The sequence below is a fragment of the Bufo gargarizans genome, chromosome 8, assembly GCF_014858855.1.
Source record: "Bufo gargarizans isolate SCDJY-AF-19 chromosome 8, ASM1485885v1, whole genome shotgun sequence".
Classification (NCBI taxonomy): domain Eukaryota; kingdom Metazoa; phylum Chordata; class Amphibia; order Anura; family Bufonidae; genus Bufo; species Bufo gargarizans.
The window spans coordinates 62,106,157-62,127,788 of record NC_058087.1 but is presented as its reverse complement, the minus strand read 5'-3'; the positions used below and the strand labels follow the sequence as shown (position 1 = coordinate 62,127,788).

The window sequence follows — 21,632 nt, the reverse complement described above, 5'->3', positions numbered from 1 at the left end:
CCCGGGGTGCGCAGACCCTGCAATCATCCTTTTTCCTTGCCAACATGACTTTCTTCATCATTTGTCAAGTCATCCACAAGCACCCTGAGCAAGCTGTAATCAGGACAACCTCCCAAACTGCCATGCCGCCACCGCTAGTTACATCCCTGGTAAATAATTCAATACTCACTTAAAAGAAAACAAAACCATTACCATACTCATTACTCTTTATAGCTGCTCCTGGTTCTCAATGCAAGCGGATGGGGAGAGATGCATAAACTGTTGTACTTATTCCTATAAAGACACCTGTTATGTGTCTCTGCAGCTGGAGTCCTCGTCCGCTGCACATGGGAATGATCAAAGCAAGTAATGATCACAGCTCTCTTCTGCGGTTTTCTATGGATTAGACCATTTCTGTGGCGGTTTTATTTTTAATTCCATAGAGGCCAGATGCGCAAGTGAACAGACATGTATGTATGCACAGCCATTCAAACGCTGCATTTCTACGAATGGCACTTGTGTTAGGCTACAAGTACACGACCGCACTGTGTTTTGTGGTCCGCCCGTGTGCGTTCTTCAATGCCTATTCTTGTCCGCAAACCAGACAAGAATAAGACATTTTCTTTTCCCGGTCCCACTGAAAGGAGCAACGGATGCGAACAGCCCACGGAGTGCTGTCCGCATCTTTTGTGGCCCCATTGAAGTGAATGGGTCCGCATCCGAGCCGCAAAAAATGCGTCTCGGATGCGGAACCAAACAACGTTTGTGTCTAAGAGCCCTTAGTTGTGCAGCACGTTGATGGTGTGTTCTGTATGAGTTCTCCAGAGATGTATTATGCAGCGTATCAGCTATCCGGCTGGTGTTCCGCATAGCTTTTTCTGTGCATTTTTTTATAGTGCTTTGTGGCATAAAAATGCCAGTACTAGATGTCGCATGGGAAATATTAAATGCAAGAAAGGCTCTTTTTTCTAGTGCCATTTTTGCCATTTTGTCACCATTGAGGTGCATTTTTAGAATCAATGGCATTTACAAAAAAAAATCCAAGCATGCACTAGGTCAGGCGCGTTCTCCATATTGCCTGCATTTTCTCCCATAGACCTCCATTAGTTTGCTGTGCAATGTGTGTTGGAGGCTTTTAATGGCTTTTCTGCATGGTTTTATTATTATAATTTTTTTAAATCAATGCTTTGTTCCTCATGCAGCTCTCCAGAGTAAGTGACATGACGAGATGCTGGGGGCGTGGGGTGAACACTTTCCTCTAAACCAGGAGTGCACAACCTGCGGCCTGGGGGCCACATGCTGCCCTCGATACCATTCTGTGTGGCCCCCAACCATCTAGTAACAGACATATATGTCTATGTCTTGTATGTTTCATGTATTCTTCCATTAGATGGGAGTCCTAGAAGTGTAACAAGACATTCATGATATATACTGTGTGTTCAATATGCCATAAATACAGTATTTCAGTTGGTAATACCCCTTTAGGTTTTATTTTAGGCCCTTGGAATTGGTTCAGGCTGACAATGTTGCCCCCAACCAGAAAAGGTTGTGCACCCCTGCTCTAAAAGATTGGCATGCAGGTAAGCGCTCATGCACACGACCGTATGTATTTTGCAGGTCCGTAAAACACTGGATACGTAAAAAATACGGATGATGTCTGTGTGCATTCCGCATTTTTCAGAACGGAACAGCTGGCCCCTAATAGAACAGTCCTATCCTTGTCCGTAATGTGGACAATAATAGGACATGTTCTATTCTTTTGCGGAAAAGACATACGGAAACGGAATGCACACGGAGTAACTTCAGTTTTATTAAATTTTTTGTGGACCCATTGAAATAAATGGCTCCGCATACGGTCTGCAAAAAAACGGACACGGATAGAAAATACGTTTGTGTGTATGAGCCCTAATGCCTAAAAGAAACATCAGGTGCCAAAACACACTGGGGGAAATGTATTAAAACTGGTGTAAAGGTAAACTGGTTTAGTTGTCCATAGCAACCAATCAGATTCCAACATTTATTTTCCAAAGAAGCTCTGATAACTGAAAGGCGGAGTCTGATTGGTTGCTATGGGCAACTAAGCCACTTTACCTCTAGACCAGTTTGATAAATTTCCTCCATTATATGGGCAAAAACACCTCAAAAATCACTGATCAAGCTTGGCTGTTTTTAGGCTTTTTGGGTCACAAAAAAAAAAAAAAAAAAAACAAACGGGTGAGGACAGACAAAAAAAAAGTCGCACTTTACTACTCAAAACAGATGAAGAAAAGTAGACCAGCTCTGGAGGGGAGTAGAGATTAGACTATTTTTGCAAAAAATTGCGCACCTCCATGAATAGATAAAAAAAAAGTCACAAAAGTTAGAAAACTTCTGAATTAGTCAAAAAAAAAAAAAAATCTAAATAGGAGAATGAGGCGCAACTAAATGCTACAATTTATTTTTGACTGTCTAAAGCCTTATTCACACTTCAGTGTTTTACGGACGTGTGCGGTACATGTTCTCCACGGAAAGCACACGTCCCCATTCATTTTGATGTGTGTATTCAGACATCAGTGTTTTAGCACGGTCCGTGAGTCCGTGTTTTCAGCGCGGATGCATGGTCTATTTTGTCTGTGTTCACAGATCAATCACGTCCATTATAGTCTATGGGTCCGTGAAAACCACAGATGCAACACAGAAGCCATCCGTGTTTCACGGATCATTAAGAAGAGATGCTTTGAAAAAAAAAATTCAGCTGTTCAGTGTCAGTGAAACATGGACAGCATAAAACGGACACACGGACCCAACACGGATCCTTCACGGACAGCTTCATGGATGCATCACTGACCACCTGCTCACGGATTGGAGCACGGATACGAACGTGCGAATGAGGCTTTAGTCTGGGTTCACACGTGACTGATTAACTGCAGAATTGCTATTGTGGATTTTCGCGCAGTAAATTCGCAGCGTTGTACAGTACCAGCAGTGGATGAGAATTTCATAATTCTCATCCACATGCTACATAAAAAATGCAGCAAAAAAGCTGCGATATTGCGGATTTTAAATCTGCAACGTGTCAAATTATACTGCAGATTTAACCCTTTGCAATAGAAAGAATAAAACTGCGTCTAACGCTACATTCACACGAACGTATTTTGTTTTCGTGTCCGTTCCGTGTTCTTTGCGGCTAGGATGTGGACCCGATCAATTCAATGGGTCCGCAAAAAATGTGGACAACACAGCGTGCTATCCGTATCCATATGTCCATTCTGTAGCCCCGCAAAAAAAATAAAAAACAGAACATGCCCTATTCTTGTCCATTTTGCGGACAAGGATAGACATTGTTACAATGGATCTGCAAAAAAAACTGATGCTATACGGACGTCATCCTTTTTTTTACGGACCGCAAAACAAATACTTTCTTGTGAATGTAGCCTAATCTGCAGCTTTTCTGCAACAAAATCTGTAGCATGTGCACGCGGTCCGTGGTATCCTGGCCTGGCATCCTGCTGACAGCAGGAGCACACGGCGTCATTGGTTGCTATGACGCCGTTCGCTTCATGCCGCCGCTGCACTACAGTAATACACTCGTATGATCTATACCAGTGCATTACTGTAGTGCAGCGGCGGTATGAAGCACAATCAATGACGCTGTGCGCTCCTGCTGTCAGCAGGATGCCAGGCCGGGATACCACGGACCGCTTACGTCCGGGTTCCACGGCCATGTGCATTCGGCCTTAGAAGCAGAAATGCTGCAGAAAATCCACAGCTAATCAATCAGGTGTGAACCCAGACTAAGGGCTCATGCACACAGTGCAGTTCTGACATGCATTCAGGATGCAGTTTTCAATTTAGCCAGTTTAGCTGCCTTGTTAACCCCTGGTGTTCTGCATTGTGGGAACGATTTAAGTAATTTCAGCTAGCAACAATAAAAAACTGCATCCTGACTGCATGTCAGAACTGCACTGTGTGCCAGCACCCTTACCCTGGGTTCACACCTGAGCGTTCCTCAAACGCGCGTTTTACGCGCGTTTTTGTCGCGCGTTTTTATGCGCGTTTTTTGTAATAGTAAACGCGCGTTTGACGCGCGTTTGTGTCATTGACTGCAGTGTCCTATGGCCACAAACGCGCGTCAAAACGCCCCAAAGAAGCTCAAGTACTTGTTTGAGCGTCAGGCGTTTTACAGCGCGTTCGTACGCGCTGTAAAACGCCCAGGTGTGAACCCTTCCCCATAGGGGAAGCATTGGTTTTCATGTCTTAAGCGTTTTACAGCGCGTTTGAACGCGCTGTAAAACGCTCAGGTGTGAACCCAGGGTTAGGCCTCATGCACACAAGCGTGACAGATTGGCTCTGGATGCGTTCAGTGAAACTCGCACCATTTTGCAAGCAAGTTCAGTCAGTTTTGTCTGCGATTGCGTTCAGTTTTTTCTGCGCGGGTGCAATGCGTTTTGATGTGTTTTTCACGCGCGTGATAAAAAACTGAAGGTTTACAAACAACATCTCTAAACAACCATCAGTTCCGCAATTGCTTGCGGATGCAATACGTTTTTCCCTGAAGCCCCATTCACTTCTATGGGGCCAGGGCTGCGTCAAAAACGGGGAATATAGAACATGCTGCGTTTTTCACGCAACACAGAACTCATTGAAATGAATGGGTCAGGATTCAGTGCGGGTGCAATGCGTTCACGTCACGCTTTGCACCCGCACGGAAAACTTGCTCGTGTGAAAGGGGCCTAACTCTTCCAATTTGCCAATTACGTAGCAATATGACTCAGATCGAACTGCTGCACCCGCTTCTGGGAAATCTAAAGATTTCTATTAGGCCACTAAGTGCACACCAAAAGCTTAGGGCACATGTAGAATGTTTGAGCGCTGCCAAGTTCACCAGATACAAACTATACATAAGTTACTGTGGAATACTGGACAGTCATAGAAAAAGTATAATAAATGTAACTGTTATAGTAAAAGTAACCATCATCTTATACCAATACTGATTGTAGGAGTTGTGAATTGTTAGTCCGTGATATCGATAAATTAAAATGTGTAAGGCCATCATGTTTTTTGCCCGGATAAGATGCGGGTGCGTTGCGGGAAAATGCACGATTTTTCCGCGCAAGTGCAAAACATTGTAATGCGTTTTGCATGGGCGTGAGAAAAATCGGCATGTTTGGTACCCAAACCCGAACTTCTTCACAGAAGTTTGCGTTTGGGTTAGGTGTTCTGTAGATTGTATTATTTTCCCTTATAAGGGAAAATAATAGCATCCTTAATACAGAATGCTTGGTAAAATAGTGCTGGAGGGGTTAAAAAAAATTAAAAATAATTAAACTCACCTTAATTCACTTGATGGCGCAGCCCGGCATCTCTTCTGTCTACTTCTTTGCTGTGCACAGGAATAGGACCTTTGATGACGTCACTGTGCTCATCACATGGTCCATTACCATGGTGAGGGATCATGTGATGTGACGTCACCACAGGTCCTAAGCCGGCAGCTCAACATTACAGAAGAAGACAGAGATCCACAACTATGCGATCAGGTGGACTCGGTGAGTTATTTTTTAACCCCTCCATCACTATTTAACTTTGCATTCTGTATTCAGAATGCTATTATTTTCCCTTATAACCATGTTATAAGGGAAAATAATACAGATCGGGTCCCCATCCCGATCGTCACCTAGCAACTATGCGTGAAAATCGCACCGCATCTGCACTTGCTTACGGATGCTTGCGATTTTCACGCGGCCCCATTCACTTCTATGGGGCCTGCGTTACTGTGAAAAACGCAGAATATAGAGCTTGCTGCGATTTTCACACAACGCACAAGTGATGCGTGAAAATCACAGCCCATGTGCACAGCCCCATAGAAATGAATGGGTCCGGATTCAGTGCGGGTGCAATGCGTTCACATCATGCATTGCACCCGCGTGGAAATCTCGCCCGTGTGAAAGGGGCCTATAGGATCCCTAAATGAGCAAATTTCAGCTTATAAAATCAAATATTGGTATTCTGAAACACTGTAACCTGCATAAAAGACAATGCAACATCACAGACCAGTGAATAAAAGACCTTTGATTTCTCTCATTAAAAGCTCAATCTGTTCAGAACATCTTAAGGCGTTCACAATCCAATGATAAATGGTTATTGATTCCATGCTAATCGTTTGGAAATTTTTTCCCAAGTATGCCAAGGAATTTAGTTTATGTAAAAAAAAAAAACAAGCAAAGCAATGCCAACAGGTGCCAAAAAGACATGGAACTTTCCAAGTGCCACAAACACAGCAGATCTAACGACTGATCGTCACCAATGGAGAAACTACCACTGTAGTGGGTGCTACAGGAAACACAGTGGCAGGGGGCACACATAGTAAGGGTTCATGCACACGGCCACAAATCGCGGATCCACAAAACACGGATCCTGGCCAAGTACAAGGCACCATTTTTTGTCCGAAAAATGGACAAGAATAGGACATGTTCTATTTTTTTGCAGGGCAGTGGAACGGACGTGTGGACGCAGACAGCCTGTTCACATCTTTTGCGGTGCCATTCAGATGAATGGGTCTGCATTCCAATCAAAGCAAAAACCAAGGAGCGGATGCGACCAAAATTACGGCTGCGTGCATAAACCCTAATAATGATTACTTTGTGTGTGTGCTGGCAGGCGAAGGCAGAGCTGTAATTTATGTCTGTCATTCACTCCGGCCAGGACAACATTTCCCAGCCTGTGCTCTCCCATGCATTATTGTGCCCGATGGGCTGAGTAGAAGAGCGCACAGGCCGAGGATCATTCCTTGACATGTCCTTGGTCTGTGCACTCTCGGACTCGGCCCAGCATGCGCAGCAATGTCACTGCACTGTGCCTGCTGCTGGAGAAAGCATAATGTGCTTGATTCATCAGGGGAACGGGGCTAGGCGAGTATTAGTTTTTTTATTTACACCACAGGGGCTTCACTAATGTAAGAGGTGCACTGCTGTGTAAGGCATTAAGGGGTCATGACTACTGTATTGGGTGGGAATTAAGAGAGCATAACTACTGTGGGAGAGCACTATGGGTGCATAAAGCTGTGTGGGGGGCACTAAGAGGGCATAACTACTGTGTGGCGGCACTAAGGAGGAATAACTACATGAATACTAAGTGGAAAATAACTACTATGTGGGGGGCACTAAAGGGGTACAACTACTGTGTTAGGCTCAAGGAGGACATTCTACTGTGTGGGGACACAACTATTGAGTGGGTGGGGGATTGTATGTAAAGCGTGGGTGGTTTTGACTAGGTCCAGGTGGGGGTGTGGGGGAAGTTGCAGAGAAGTTGCTATAGGGCCCAGCCTTTTCTACTTATGCTCTGATGCGCACAGTGACGTACTTCCTCCAATCAGGTATCAGCGGCTAATCCGACTGAAAAACAAACAAGAGAATTGTGTCTTTATTTTTTGCGACCCATTTTATTGAGGGCTGTACCCTTGTCAGTTATATTTGGCCATAGTAGAATACCAATGTAAAAAAAAAAGGTATGAGTTTTAAGGGGTAGTCCAGAGGCATTAAATCTATTATATATGGTTCTCAGCAAGTTAAAAATAAAAAAATGAGGCATCCTCACATTCACTGGTCTGTTGCTTCTGCCATTCCAAAGATGCTCCGATCCCCGTTGCTCTCCACTTTCTGTTCCTGGCTCGACACACACAGGAAATGCCGGATCAGCCAATCACTGGTCAAAGCTGTAATCCACCTCGGCCAGTGACCGGCTGACCAGGCCTTTCCGGCATGTGAAGCCAAGAGCAGCAGGAAGGGGATCAATGAGTATGGGTTGTTATTTATTTTTAACCCACTGTTAGCCATATATAATATGCATAACCCCTTTAATTTTCAATTTTGTTCCCCCATGTAACATTTTTCTTTTTTTTAATCTTTTTTTTCAGATCCTTGATGAGAATATTGAGTCTGATGTTGGCTACTTCCAAAGCAGTTCTATGGACAAGGCAGCATCAGATGGAAAAGTTCACCATCTTCGATAACGTCTGTTACTCTCAGAGGTGGAGGAAACTGTGCAGGGACAAAAACTCTAGTGCAAACTCAATTTATCTTAGCCCATGTCCTCACATAGGTAATCAAAGGAAAGACTACTTCATCTTACAACACTAGGGAGGCTGAAGGTGTCAACCTCAAGGGAGACACAAAAACCACCTGGAGTGCCTGAATTGAGACCTACATACAAATTCACCGACTCCATATCCCTTTAGGCCCCTTTCACACGGGGGAGTATTCCGCGCGGGTGCAATGCGTGACGGGAACGCATTGCACCCGCACTGAATCCGGACCCATTCACTTCAATAGGGCTGTGTACACGAGCGTTGTTTTTCACGCATCACTTGTGCGTTGCGTGTAAATCACAGCAGGTTCTATATTCTACGTTTTTCACGCAACACAGGTCCCATAAAAATGAATGGGGCTGCGTGAAAATTGCGTAGCTTCAGCAAGCAAGTGCGGATGCGGTGCGATTTTCACTCATGGTTGCTAGGAGATGATGTTAGTAAATAGGGATGAGCAACCCCAGACCCCATTAAAGTCAATTAACTGTATTATTTTCCCTTCTAACATGGTTATAAGTGAAAATAATAGCATTCTTTATACAGAATGCTAACTAAAATGTCCATTGAGGGGTTAAAAAAATAAAAATAAAATAAACTCGCCTCATCCACTTGATCGCGCAGCCGGGATCCTCTTCTTTGTTCTTCTTGAAGGACCTGCAAAAGGACCTGTGCTGATGTTATCGTGCTCACCACGTGATGTCACAGTAGGTCCTTTTGCAGGTCCTTCAAGAAAAACAAATAAGAGGATCCCGGCTGCGCGATCAAGTGGATAAGGTGAGTTAATTATTTATTTATTTTTAACCCCTCAATGGACATTTTAGTTACCATTCTGTATTAAGGAATGCTATTATTTTCCATTATAACCATGTTAAAAGGGAAAATGATAAAATCTACAGAACACCTAACCCAAACCCGAACTTCAGTGAAGAAGTCCGGGTTCGGGTCTGGGTACCACATTCAGTTTTTTATCATGCGTGCGCAAAACGCATTGCACTCGTGCGGAAAAAACTGAACGGAACGCAATCGCAGACAAAACTGACTGAAATTGCGTTCCTACTCGGGCAGGTTTTCCGCAATGCACCCGCAACGCATCTGGACAAAATCTGTGATGCCCATGTGAAAGAGGCTTTAGAGCTAGTACTTTCTAAGGGCTCATGCACATGACCCTTGCCGTTTTTGCGTTCCGCAAATGGCATTTTGCAGAACGGAACGTCTGGTCCATAATAGAACAGTCCATATGCAAAAGTAGAAAAATGCAACGCTCACCTGTATTCGCTTAATGGGATGCACGGATCAGGGCCCGGATCTGGCTATACCAATATGAAAAAAAAAAAAGAGGAGAAATCCAGCGTCCCATACAAAACGATTTCTTTATTTCTTCAGCGGTAAAAACATATTCATGACACCAATAGTCTACGCGTTTCGGACATTAAAATCTTAGTCCTTAATCATGACATAATAGAACAGTCCTATACTTAGTAACACGGACAAGAATAGTACATGTTCTATATTTTTGGAGGCCCAAGGAAGTGCTGGAATGGAACGGCCAGCCCCTAATAGAACAGTGCTGTGTTCTATTCTTTTGCAGAACAGCCACGCGGAGAATGCACATGGAGTAATTTCCGCTTTTTTGCAGCCCCCTTGAAGTGAATGGTTCCCACATATGGGCTGCAAAAAAACTAAACAAAAACATGGAACGGACAGAAATAGGTTTGTGTGCATGTACTTAAGCCCTTCTGTCACCACTCATTAAACTGTTCCTGGTGCCTGTTTTGACATACACAGTATCCTAAACTTACCTTTATGTCTGATCGTTTATATTCTGAGCCCCTGGAAAACGTAGGTCCATATGCAAATTAGTTAAGAAAAGCCCAAGAGGTGGTCCCCAGCTCCTCCACTTGGTGCCTTATTGCCGCCTCTTCTGATTCCAATGTCATTGAGCCACCGGTTGTAATTTCGTGCAGGTGCACAGTTCACCTCTGTTTATGCCTTCAGTGCCCTTCTGTGGGAAGCAGCGACATCAGGTTCATTGCATTGACTGCAAAGATTTCCACCACCCCACTGGACCTTCACAGGTTCAGCGGTGGGGGTTAGAGGCCATGGTCTGTGCATTTATAAAAGTCAATCCTGGAATACCCCTTTAAACCACGTCCTGATGGTGTAAGCTATGGCTAAATTAAGAGATGCATGCTTCTTAAAGGGGTTGTCTCATGAAAAATATTCTACAATTTTCAAATCAGCACCTGGATCAGAATATTTTTGCAATTGCATGTAAATAAAAATGTAGTATAGCCACCGAGTTATTCCCTGAAATCTATCTGTATAGCGTCACCTGCGGTCCAGCTCACTGAGGTTGACCTACATGCTCAGTTCCGTCTTTCACGTGCCCCCTGAGCTGCCATTTTGAAAAAAATGTAGCAGAGCAACTGCAGCAATGAATGGGGAGATCTCTGGACCCATGTGAGGTACAGGGCTGGTTCTAGCTTTGTTAGAAAGAGGTTACCATGTACTGTATGATGTCTGATTTTTTATTTTTTACATTAGTCATGGGATATCCCCTTTAATAAATTTGGCACATCTTTTCCCTGTCCAGACAAAAACAAAAATGCAGGCAAAGATTCCAGCTATTATGTAGGCCGTGTGACAAATTCTAGTAAATCTGCAGTTTCCCACTTCTCTCATTGCTTGTTAAAAGCAGTGATGGTCAGTTCGCAGTGTTCGCCAGCGAACACATGCGGGCTGCCATCTTGACTCACCCGTCCGGCGATGCACAGGTAAGCCCTTACCTGTGCCAGTCTGAAATTAAATGCGGTCACCGGGAGCAGGCAGTTCCGAGAACAGCCGCCGGGGGCCTTCATCGGGCTGTTCTCAGAACTGCCTGCTCCCGGTGACCGCATTTATTTCAGACCGGCTCCCGGCACAGGTAAGGGCTTACCTGTGCATCGTCGGACGGGTGAGTCAAGATGGGAGCCCGCATGTGTTTGCTGGCGAACTGACCATCACTGGTGAAAAGCCTCAACAGAAGTGTAAAAAAATGCAAAAAGTAACTTTTTTTGATCAAATGTGGCAGCAAGATTTGCGACTTTTTCACACTAGTAAACTAGCGTAAATCTGATGCTACATTCCTCCTGTGTGTTTTCAGTCAAACGTCAGTGGCGATTATGAAAATAAGGCTACATGCACACGACCGCGTGCCTCCTGTGGCGGTATTGCGGCCCGCATACAGCGTGTCTGCAATACACGGGCACCAGCCATGTGCATTCCACATCACGGATTGCGGACCCATTCACTTGAACGGGTCCGAAATCATGGAGATGCGGAACGGAGGCACGGATCGGAACCCCACAGAAGCACTACGGAGTGCTTCTGTGGTGTTTTTGGGCGTGCCTCAGCACCGCAAAAAAGAAGCGCATGCACTACTTTTTTGGGGTGTGGACTGTCGGATGCAGATCGCGGACTCCATTCAAGTGAATGGGTCTGCGATGCGCATGCGGCTGCCCCGCGGTGTGTCCGTGCAATACGGAGCGCAATTTGCGGTCCGCAGCACGGGCATGGAGCCCTAACGTTCGTGTGCATGTAGCCTAAAAATGACAGTACGCCTATTCTTACCTTTAATGGAAGCAGAATTTACCAGCAGAAAACCCTAACCCCCTATTTAGTATGCATATCACTCTCCCTGTTTGCACACAATCACGAAGGCCATATTTCTCTAATAAAGGAAATTAGTTGTAGTTTTGGCTAATAATGTGCTAGTGATAATGAGTACCAATAATATACTACACACAAAGGTTCATCTTGCAATTTAAATTCTTTTTACCTAATGTCTGGATTGGGTCTAAGACGCCAGGCTAAACGCAGAAATAGCTAATTACATCACATTTAGAGATTCATAAATCAGTGCGTATTTTGCTGTGCTACAATACATATAAAGGGGTGACATGGAAAGGTGGAGTAGGAAAAAAATCAGATTGCTTGTTGCCTTGCATTAGTTTTGATAAAAAAAATCTCACCGTGTCCATCATATTTACGTACATTTTGTATTTTTGAGCATGTTTCCCAGCGTCTCTTTCTCCAATAAAATAAACGGTAATGTGACAATGTTTTGCAGCCTGTTGTCTTGTTTTAACCAATTCTTTGGGAGCTTAAGGCCCCTTGCAGACGAATGAGTATTCCGTGCGGTTGCAATGTGTGATACGAACGCGTTGCGCCCGCACGGAATCCGGACCCATTTATTTCAAGGGAGCTGTGTACATGTGCGTTGGTTTTCACGCGTCACTTGTGCGTTGCAAGAAAATCGCAGCATGTTCTATGGCCCCATAGAAGTGAATAGGGCTGTGTGAAAATCGCATCGCATCCGCAAGCAAGTGTGTTTTTCACGGATGGTTGCTAAGAGATGTTGTTTGTGTACCTTCAGTTTTTTATCACGCGCGTGCAAGACGCATTAAATCGCATTGCACCCGCGCAATAAAAACTGAACGTGATCGCAATTTTTACCGCACTTGGTGGGTTCACTTGTAGTGATGGATTTATTTTCATTATCTACACTGTGTCTGTTCTTTGAGAAATAGGAGTTAAATGCTATGGTCACCATTGCACTGATTTAATTTATTTTTTTATTGTTCATTTGCTTCCTAAAAGCTAAATTAAGCAACTTTCTAAACATTCATTAAAGATGCCCTACCATTATGCGACTGCAGAAGGGAATCTGTAAGTGGATTTGTACCTATGACACTGGCTGACCTGTTACATGTGCGCTTGGCAGGTGAAGGCATCTGTGTTGGTCCCGTGTTCATATGTGCCTGCATTGCTGAGAAAAATTATGTTTTAATATATGCAAATGAGCCTCTAGGAGCAACAAGGGCGTTGCTGTTACACCTAGAGGCTCTGCTCTCTCTGCAAATACTGCGCCCTCTGCACTTTGACAGGGCCAGACATGATAATGTTTTCACTACCTGGTCCTGTCAATCAAAGTACAGAAGGCTCGGCAGGTGCAGAGAGAGCTGAGGCTCTAGGTGTAATGACAACGCCCCCATTGCTCCTAGAGGCTCATTTGCATATATTAACACATCATTTTTCTCAGCAATGCAACACGGAACAACACAGATGTCTTCAGCCGCCAAGTGCACATATAACAGGTCAGCCAGTGTCATAGGTACAAAACTACTGACAGATGCCCTTTAACCAAGCTACTAATGCTCCCGAATCGGACATAAATCCAGTTCTGTCAGTGCTCGAGATACAACATTCTGCTATGTTGAAAGGGGATAGAGAATCAAGGAGGGCAGCTCATAAGGGCTGTAGACGGGAAGGAAGCACACAGGAGGAAGGCAGCAGGATCCTGGACACACAGATCCAGCATATATTACTTGGGGGGGGGGGGGGGGGGATGTCCACATGAGAAAAGTCTAAAACTAGGAGCATGGGGGCCCTGAAAACGAATGAATAAATGAAGATTGCAGGAATATGTGCAATTTATTTTACACTTAAGATAAACATTTTCACAGATTTGCCCGATCGCTCTGAATGAAGCTTGCAGAGATCCCAGCACATGCTGCAGCGCCATTCACATTCATGGAAGTGATTTTCCAGCCACAGGAAATTTCGGAAATCAAAATGCCCCATGTGAACAAACGTTCAACGTATTTCTGTAATGTACTAATTTGTGTAACTTTTTCTCAGTCCAAGTTGTTTCTATTGATATAGTCATGTGAAAAAGTAAAGGCACCTCCCGTTAAGTCGTTTTTTGTATTTTTATATATATTTTTTTAACATATGCAGAAATATCAGTATTTAATCTTCATTTAAAGGGAATCTGTCACCAGCGACCTCCCTATCCAGCTGTTCCCATAGACCAGGGGTCAGCAACCTTTCGTCACTCCAGCTGTGGTGAAACTACAACTCCCAGCATGCTCCATTTCCTTTCTTTACTGGATTTAGGAGAACAGCCAAGCAAGTGTGCATGCTGGGAGTCGTAGTTTCACCACAGCTGGAGTGCCAAAGCTAGCAGTGGTTCACCTGAGGGCATCACCGTTTCTCTTGTTGCGCCTAAGCTCTGGGGCCAACCCTTCCTTGGCTGCTTTACCACTGTCACTCAAAGCCACAGAAAGGAGAGGATCTTGGGTGCAACAAGGGCAATGCTGATGCCCTCATTGCACCAAAGGCCTAATTTGCATATTAAGAAAAAGTATCATAACTCGGGAACGGAGCCTTGGATCAACAAAAGAAAAATAGCGCTTTAATCAGGTGAACGACATCTATGTGCTATGCAAACTGTTGGATACAGATGACGCTGGTGACAGATTTCCATTAAACAGTATAGAAAGATAAATGTGATATAAAATACAATAAATTGACGGGAATGTTCTAGGTAATAAATTAGAAATAAAGTACACCTGTACTACCTGATGTCGGCTCTTGTGATAGAAACAACCTCTACCAGGCATGGGAGACCTTTAGGTTTCACATATCCTCCGATCGCTTCCGATCTCATAAGGAGGTTTTTCTAATCGATTCTGAATGTGTATATAAAATATATGAATCAGTTTGACCCCCACTGATCAGACACTGATGGCATATCCTAGTGACAATGTCTGTAATCATTCAATCCTCTAAAGACAATGGTTCATATACTTGCACATAGGCACGTTTTATTTTATTGTTAACAAACGATAGTTGGAGACAAGAATGGACAGACAACAAATGGTAGGCATTTGAAAGAGAACAGAAAAACGGAAAAACACGTCAAATGAGGGAAAAAAAGCAGCTCTGTTAATGAAGATAAAAGAATAATACAGCCAACTAAAGCATATAGAATGGCAGCAGGTCTAAACAAATGCTGTATCTTCAGGATATCTTGAATGTCCCAGGATATATTACGTTTGAGGCACTGGCAGCAGGTGAAAGCTGGTGATACATTCAATCAGCCAACTTGAGGGGGCAAACCAAACTTTCCCTTGGCGCACCCTGCCCGGGATGAATTTGGAAGACTTATCGTAGATGATGTATTGTGTACAGAATCTCTGGTCAGACTCGGCATCTGCATGGTATGCTACGGTGTTGATAGTTTGCGTCACATCACTATCCGGTTTTGGTTGGCGAATTAGGATTTGGCCGCCAGCAGCTTTGACCAGTTCAATTAGGTCTTCCTTTCTGTGTTCTTTGAAACATCCAAGGAAATAAAAATGACATCCGTCCAACAGGCTTGGCAGCTAAGTAAGACACAACATAAACCAAAGATGTAATGAAATCACTCAGACACCTACTGAGAGGAGAATCCATGGGCAGTGGGGAACACTGAACCGTGGGGCTGTGCTAAGAAATGAGGGTGCTTGGGGTTGGCCATGCTAAAGCCCGTAGATTTATGAAATTGGCCATCCCCTTTAAGTCTGCTTCTAAAGATAGCCACATTTGGATGAGGGCCTTCAACCCGCCATTCTGTTTAATCACCTGCCTACCGCCGCACAACTTTCTACGTCGCAGCGGTAGGCTCTTATCAGTAACCCGATGTATAAAAGAGTCGGGTTACATTGCGATCTGCTGGCGGCCCGGGCTGCCGCAGATCACTGTGACCACGCTGTCACAGGGAGGTGTGCCGTGGCCAGCTAGTACGGTCAGGCAGTAATACACACTTGAAGCACTCTGCTACACGCGTGTATTACATTGCAGAACCTGAAAGCCGTTAGGGGGCGCTTTTTCTTATGTAAGAGCGCCACCTGCTGGCTTTAAAAATGAAATTTCCCCAAGATGAATAACATACAAAAAGTCACTTTTGAAGGGACTTGTAGCATTTGGTCGCTGTACAAGATTTTTCTGGCAGGACGGTGCTATAGAACCAGCAATAGAAAAATAGGCCGCCAAAATCCAAAATGCGCTCCAGTCAAGTCTTGCGGCGGGCCCAACCAGTGAATAAATTACATTAATAGCGTCCATTTTCAGGGTACAAGCGTACGGGAATGGTTTCAGAAATGTTTTGTCTTGAAACCGTTTGTCATAGTTAGAAGAAAAAATTTATAAGAAACAGAAAAAAAAAAAAATCGTAATTTTCAAAATATATATTTTTTATATTATATTAATTATCTAATGGAACAAAAGAAAGGTCTAAGGTGTCCCAAGAAAAATAACATCAAATACATGTAGGCTGGCTCACAAATTCATCAGTTATTTGCAGTTAGATAGACGCATTGCTACAACTGAAAAACTGGCCTGGTAAGGAAGGGGAATAAACACTCCGGTAATTAAGTGGTTAATCAGACCTGCCCGGATTTGTTTGATTTATTACAGTTTGGACAAACAGTTAGCACATGGAGGGTTGTTGTTTTTCTAATATAGGGCAACCCCAAGCATCCCTAACACAGCATATGGACAGGGGGTTCTCCAACTCAAAAATATACCTACACTTATAGGAAATTTGAAGAGCAGCCCACCCCTTCAGTAAATTGCTAACTCATTCACAACACTGGGAGCAAGGAATTGTGCAAGGTCTTAAAGGGCATCTGTCAGCAGATTTGTAGCTATGACACTGGCTGACCTGTTACATGTGCACTTGGCAGCTGAAGGCATCTGTGTTGGTCCCATGTTCCTACATGTCCGCATTGCTGGGGAAAATGACATTTTAATGTATGCAAATGATCCTCTAAGAGCAACGGGGGCGTTACTGTTGTTACTCAAGGTTCAGCTCTCTCAACAACTATCACGCCCTCTGCACTTTGATTGACAGTGCCAGACATAATTACGTTTACACTGCCTGGTCCTGTCAAAGTGCAGAGGACACAGCAGTTGCAGAGAGAGCAGAGCCTCTAGGTGTAACAGTAACGCCCCCGTTGCTCCTAGAGGATCATTTGCATATATTAAAAGTTCATTTTTATAATCAATGCGGCACATATGTACATGAGACCAACACAGATGCCTTTAGCTGCCAAGTGCACATGTAACAGGTCAGCCAGCTCCATAGGGACAAATCTGCCGACAGATGCCCTTTAACTCTGTAATGGTTAGCAGGGACCACATGTAAATTAAGGAAGTTCAGAAGTTCTTATTTTATTGTTATATGTCTATCTGCCATGTAGGTTACAGGCGGTTATTATGGCATACCCAACTATGCTCTAACCACATGAATTAGGAAAATATAGCCCTGGGGTCCTTCAATCAATCCCGAATTGCCTTCCTAAATAAAGAGATGGACACAAATTATATCACACAGTTGTCCTGTGATGTGATCAAAGGGTTAGGGATCAACACTGTAGTGTGGTTATAGTCCGCAGTCACGCTTCCATGATCACTCCTGGTGTATTACTGTGCAGTTGTGCCCATATGATCTCAGTACCGCAATAGTAATACCGAAGCCAGCAGGAACACTCTCGACTTACAGAAAAGATTACATTTCCCCTCTCAAGTAAGAGTTTCTGATTTTAGAGACGTGAATGAGACTAAAAATTTACCATCTGTTCTCTGTTGAGCCGAGCTCGGTGAGGCCCGCCGGCTACTTCATGAAGTTCTTCTGGCTCTCGTCTCTTTGTCTCCAGGCATGTCTTTAGCCCTGAAACACAAGAGGCACAGTTTATGAATCGTGTAATGTTCTTACAAAATGCAAATACAGGAGTATACAGGTGAAACTCAAAAAATTTGAATATCGTGCAAAGTTCATTTATTTCAGTAATCCAACTTAAAAGGTGAAACTAACATATGAGATAGACTCATTATATGCAAGGCGAGATATTTCAAGCCTTTATTTGTTATAATTTGGATGATTATGGCTTATAGCTTATGACACCCCAAAGTCACAATTTTGAGGTCCCCTTTGCTCAGGGGGTATGGACTAATCAGCTGACTAGAGTGTGACACTTTGATTTGAGAATAGTGAACCTTTTCACAAAATTCGAATTTTAAGCGGCATTAATGCAATTCCTTTTAAGTTGCATTACTGAAATAAATGGACTTTTGCACGATATTCGAATTTTTAGAGTTTCACCTGTATACGCCAGTGTCTGAGCATGCCACATATACCAAACAAGGAGATCAGGATTCAACACACACACTAAGCGTGAACTGGGATACTGTGTGCTGAAAACCTACAAGTGATTAAAACACAGCATTGTACCCAGCTAATGTGTTGGCTTTAAGCATTTTGCATAAATATACGGGTAGTTAATGGTTCTCTACTGGGCTCCATTTAGAGGTACGGAGTCTCCAAAGTCATTAAAACTTAGCAGTATATCCTGAAGTAATTGAGATCCCCACAGTCAGAGCGCTCATTTGAGAAGCTGACTGCACTGTGAACATTTAGCTAGCTGTTACTGGATAGACAAGTATGATCCTGCTCTAGTGTAAGTACTATCTCAGGTAACATGAATCTATAAAACTGCCTAATACACAATCAGTGGAAATACTAATGAACAGAGACTGGCGAGATGCTGCATTCTTAAAGGGGTTCTCATACGATAGACATTTATGCAACATCCAGTGGATGATCAGAGGAAAATCGACAGAGCGCATTTCTGTACAGGCATCTGTGTACAGTAAGAAGTAATCAAGAGGACCTTGTATTAGGAGGTGTAAATGCCACACTTTGTTCACTTAGCAATCTACAAGTACGAAACCTATTTTATTGCAATGTAGCTTATGTACACTTAAAGACTATTTTTATGTTTGCATTCTACTAATTTTAGGCTAAAAATCTTTTTTTCATAAGGTCTTTATTAAAAATTTTCAGCCGTTTTTGAGTTACAGGGTTTAAAAATCAGTCTGTTTGCAGAGTTTCACTTTTCATGAGCCGTCAGCTGACGGGAATGAGAAGTCTTATCTCTGATCTCCTGACCTCATAAAACATTTAGAATAGGTTAACTCTTATAAAACTGATAATAATAATGAGGTCAGGAGATTAGAGATAAGAGCTACATGTGAGCTGTCAGATGAAAGGACTGAGAAGTGATATAGGGTTAAAAATCTGTTTGTTTGAACAGCATCTCAAAAATGGTTGAAAATTAAATAAATAAAAATGTTTAGCCCAAAAGGAGTAAGATGCAATCCTAAAGAATATGGACCCGAAGGGGACCATAGCCTTTAAACAGAAGCGCTAGCAGGAGTTGATCCAAAGACATCTGTATGCTTCCTTAGAGTATATGGACATCATAGAGGAGAACCCCCATCTGAGAAGAACCCCTAAGTAGGAGCAGCCACCATATTACGGGAGCTTCTGCTGGCACAACAGCTGATTTCTGGGGGTGGCAGAGGCAGTCATCTTTTAAATTTCATGCTCCGATGCTCTCCCTTGCCCTGCGCTGGATCGCACAGGGCAAGGGATCTTCCGCCCAGCAGTGTGTTCGGTGATGTCACCGGCTCTGATGGGCGGGCTTTAGCGCTGCCCTAGCCGCTAAAGCCCGCCCATCAGTGCCGGTGACGTCACCGGGCTCACTGCTGGGCGGAAGCTTCCGCCTGCCAGCCCTAAGGAGAGCCCGGTTCGTCACCTGAACTTCAGAAAAAGCCTTTGCCCTGGAAAATGGCTGCCGATGCTCTTGTCAGGGGGGCTGCCTGGGTGAAAATGGGGATAGTGTCCAGGTTCAGCTCTGAACCCGGTCAACCCCATTAAGAAAAGGTTGTCTTTGCCATACCAGCCTAGTAGGACCCACTAGGTCACTAATGGATTTGGCTGCCTGGTGGTCTGGATTTAGGCCTCAATCAGATGACCGTATTTTTGGTCCACATCCGATCTGCATTGTTTGTGTATTGATGTGGACTCATTCATTTCAATGATGGCCCCCCACCCCAATATGACATAGTGAAAGTCACAAGGATGCTAGAAGATACAAATGGCAATTGGGTTATTGTATGTCTAGAAATACGCTGCACATCATGCCACACGCTACTTCACAATTATTCTCACTGGGGTGTAGGACTTCACACTTACAAGCACATCGGAGGATCCAGCATCCAGATAATATTCCCATCATGCACTTCATGGTACGTAGCATAGGTTCTTCTCCAACTATAATGTGAGTAACTAATAATCAAGGAGACAAGCAACAGTTTTAGGATTTAGCAAAACTAATCTTTTCTGGACCTACTATTGAAGGATAGGGTTCCATGCTCACCACATTACACTACTACTTTCTCAAATCTAAAACAGATACCTGCCAATGTACAGCACAAAGCAATGAAAATAAATTACTTCAAGTAAAATGAGGAATGATCTTCTGCTACTATAACACATGCCGGGCACCTACCTGAGCTGCTGTAGTTGGTACAAATTTCTGCCTTGAATAATGACACAAGCTTGTTGAGATCAGTTCTCTGAGAGGTAGACAAACCGCTTGCTAAAATGATGAGGGATCCTTCTCTGCACTGGGCTACCTTTGGCTGTGAAGTAGAGAACGTAAAAATACACCATTATAATCACATGGCTTCCTGTAAGATAACCACCAATCCACCAAAAAATCATGGTAAACAAAAAAAAAAAAAAAAAAAAAAAAAGCACATTAGCACATCATTTATAGGAGGAGCTCCCGACTCCCCATGACTGGTTGTGTTGGGGAAGAGAAAGATCTGGTAAATAGATTTTTTTGCCCAATCATTTTGTTCTCCTTGGAGATAATCCATGGAGTCTGGCAGTGACTTTCTCCTCTCTGGTGCCTCTCTCCCACTTTGGCACCAGAGTTTTTTCATTTCATAGCGCCCCTCCTGCCTAATGGAGCCATGCTTCAGCTGCTCTGTGCATAGAAACTGCAGAAAACGGCTTCCCATGCTTCGATCTCATGATCAGCTGGTCCCAGAGGTAAGACCCCCTCTCATCATAAAGCGACTGAAGATCCGTGGAGTATGGCATCACTTCTTAAAGCAGAACTCTCATTTTATAAGGTTATAGGGGTTACCCAGGAAATGATAATGATAACCTATCCTCAGGATATTATTACATCGGCGGGTGTCCGAGTCCCAGAAGCCCTACCAATCAGCTGTTTCAGGAAGCCTGCGGTGCTCACCAGAACTCTGGCGAGTGTGACGGGCTCCCGGAAGCTCACCAAGTTCAGCACCGTAAATCGTATAGTGGTTGTGCTTGGTATTGCAGCTCAGCCCCATACATTTTAAAGGGGCTGAGCTGCAACTAGACCATGTACCGCGAAAATGAAAATATAGAAGATACAGCGGCTCACCCCCTTCCTATATGGATAAGGTGCACACCCCCTGGTCCCACCCTCAGGACAGAGTGTAAAATTGCGTCTATAAAACAGGTGTGGGGGGGGCACACTTCAAAAGGAAACACTAAATGGGATAGTGATGATACACTTTATTATATAAAAATTATATTTAAGAACATACCCCTAAAACATACATAAAATATGGTACATCAATCAATATGAACCAAGTAAGTGCACACTCAGTTGCAAAAATGAAAAAATTTAATATAACCGCCAAGTGGCTGTTAGTTGCAATTTCTGTTGTTATACACAATCAGCGGTGCTGTCCACAATAATATCCAGCAAATGTCCAGCAACTATTGTCAGTTGAAATGAATTGTGTCCCACAAGTATATAGAACGGATGTATACGTTTGCGTCCACTAGCCCACCAAGCTGTAAATGGGCCTATTCAGTCCAGTACGC

General features: G+C 43.7%; 1 protein-coding gene across 1 annotated transcript in view; it reads right to left on the bottom strand.

Moving 5' to 3' along the window:
* Positions 1-14,676: 14,676 nt before the first annotated feature.
* Positions 14,677-21,632, bottom strand: part of BARD1 (BRCA1 associated RING domain 1) — a 56,768-nt gene continuing 49,812 nt past the window's right edge. The window contains 4 exon segments of the mRNA XM_044303735.1: positions 14,677-15,249; positions 17,479-17,576; positions 19,944-20,036; positions 20,260-20,392. Of these exon segments, the coding sequence (XP_044159670.1) occupies positions 14,914-15,249; positions 17,479-17,576; positions 19,944-20,036; positions 20,260-20,392 (660 nt within the window). The 3' untranslated portion in view covers positions 14,677-14,913.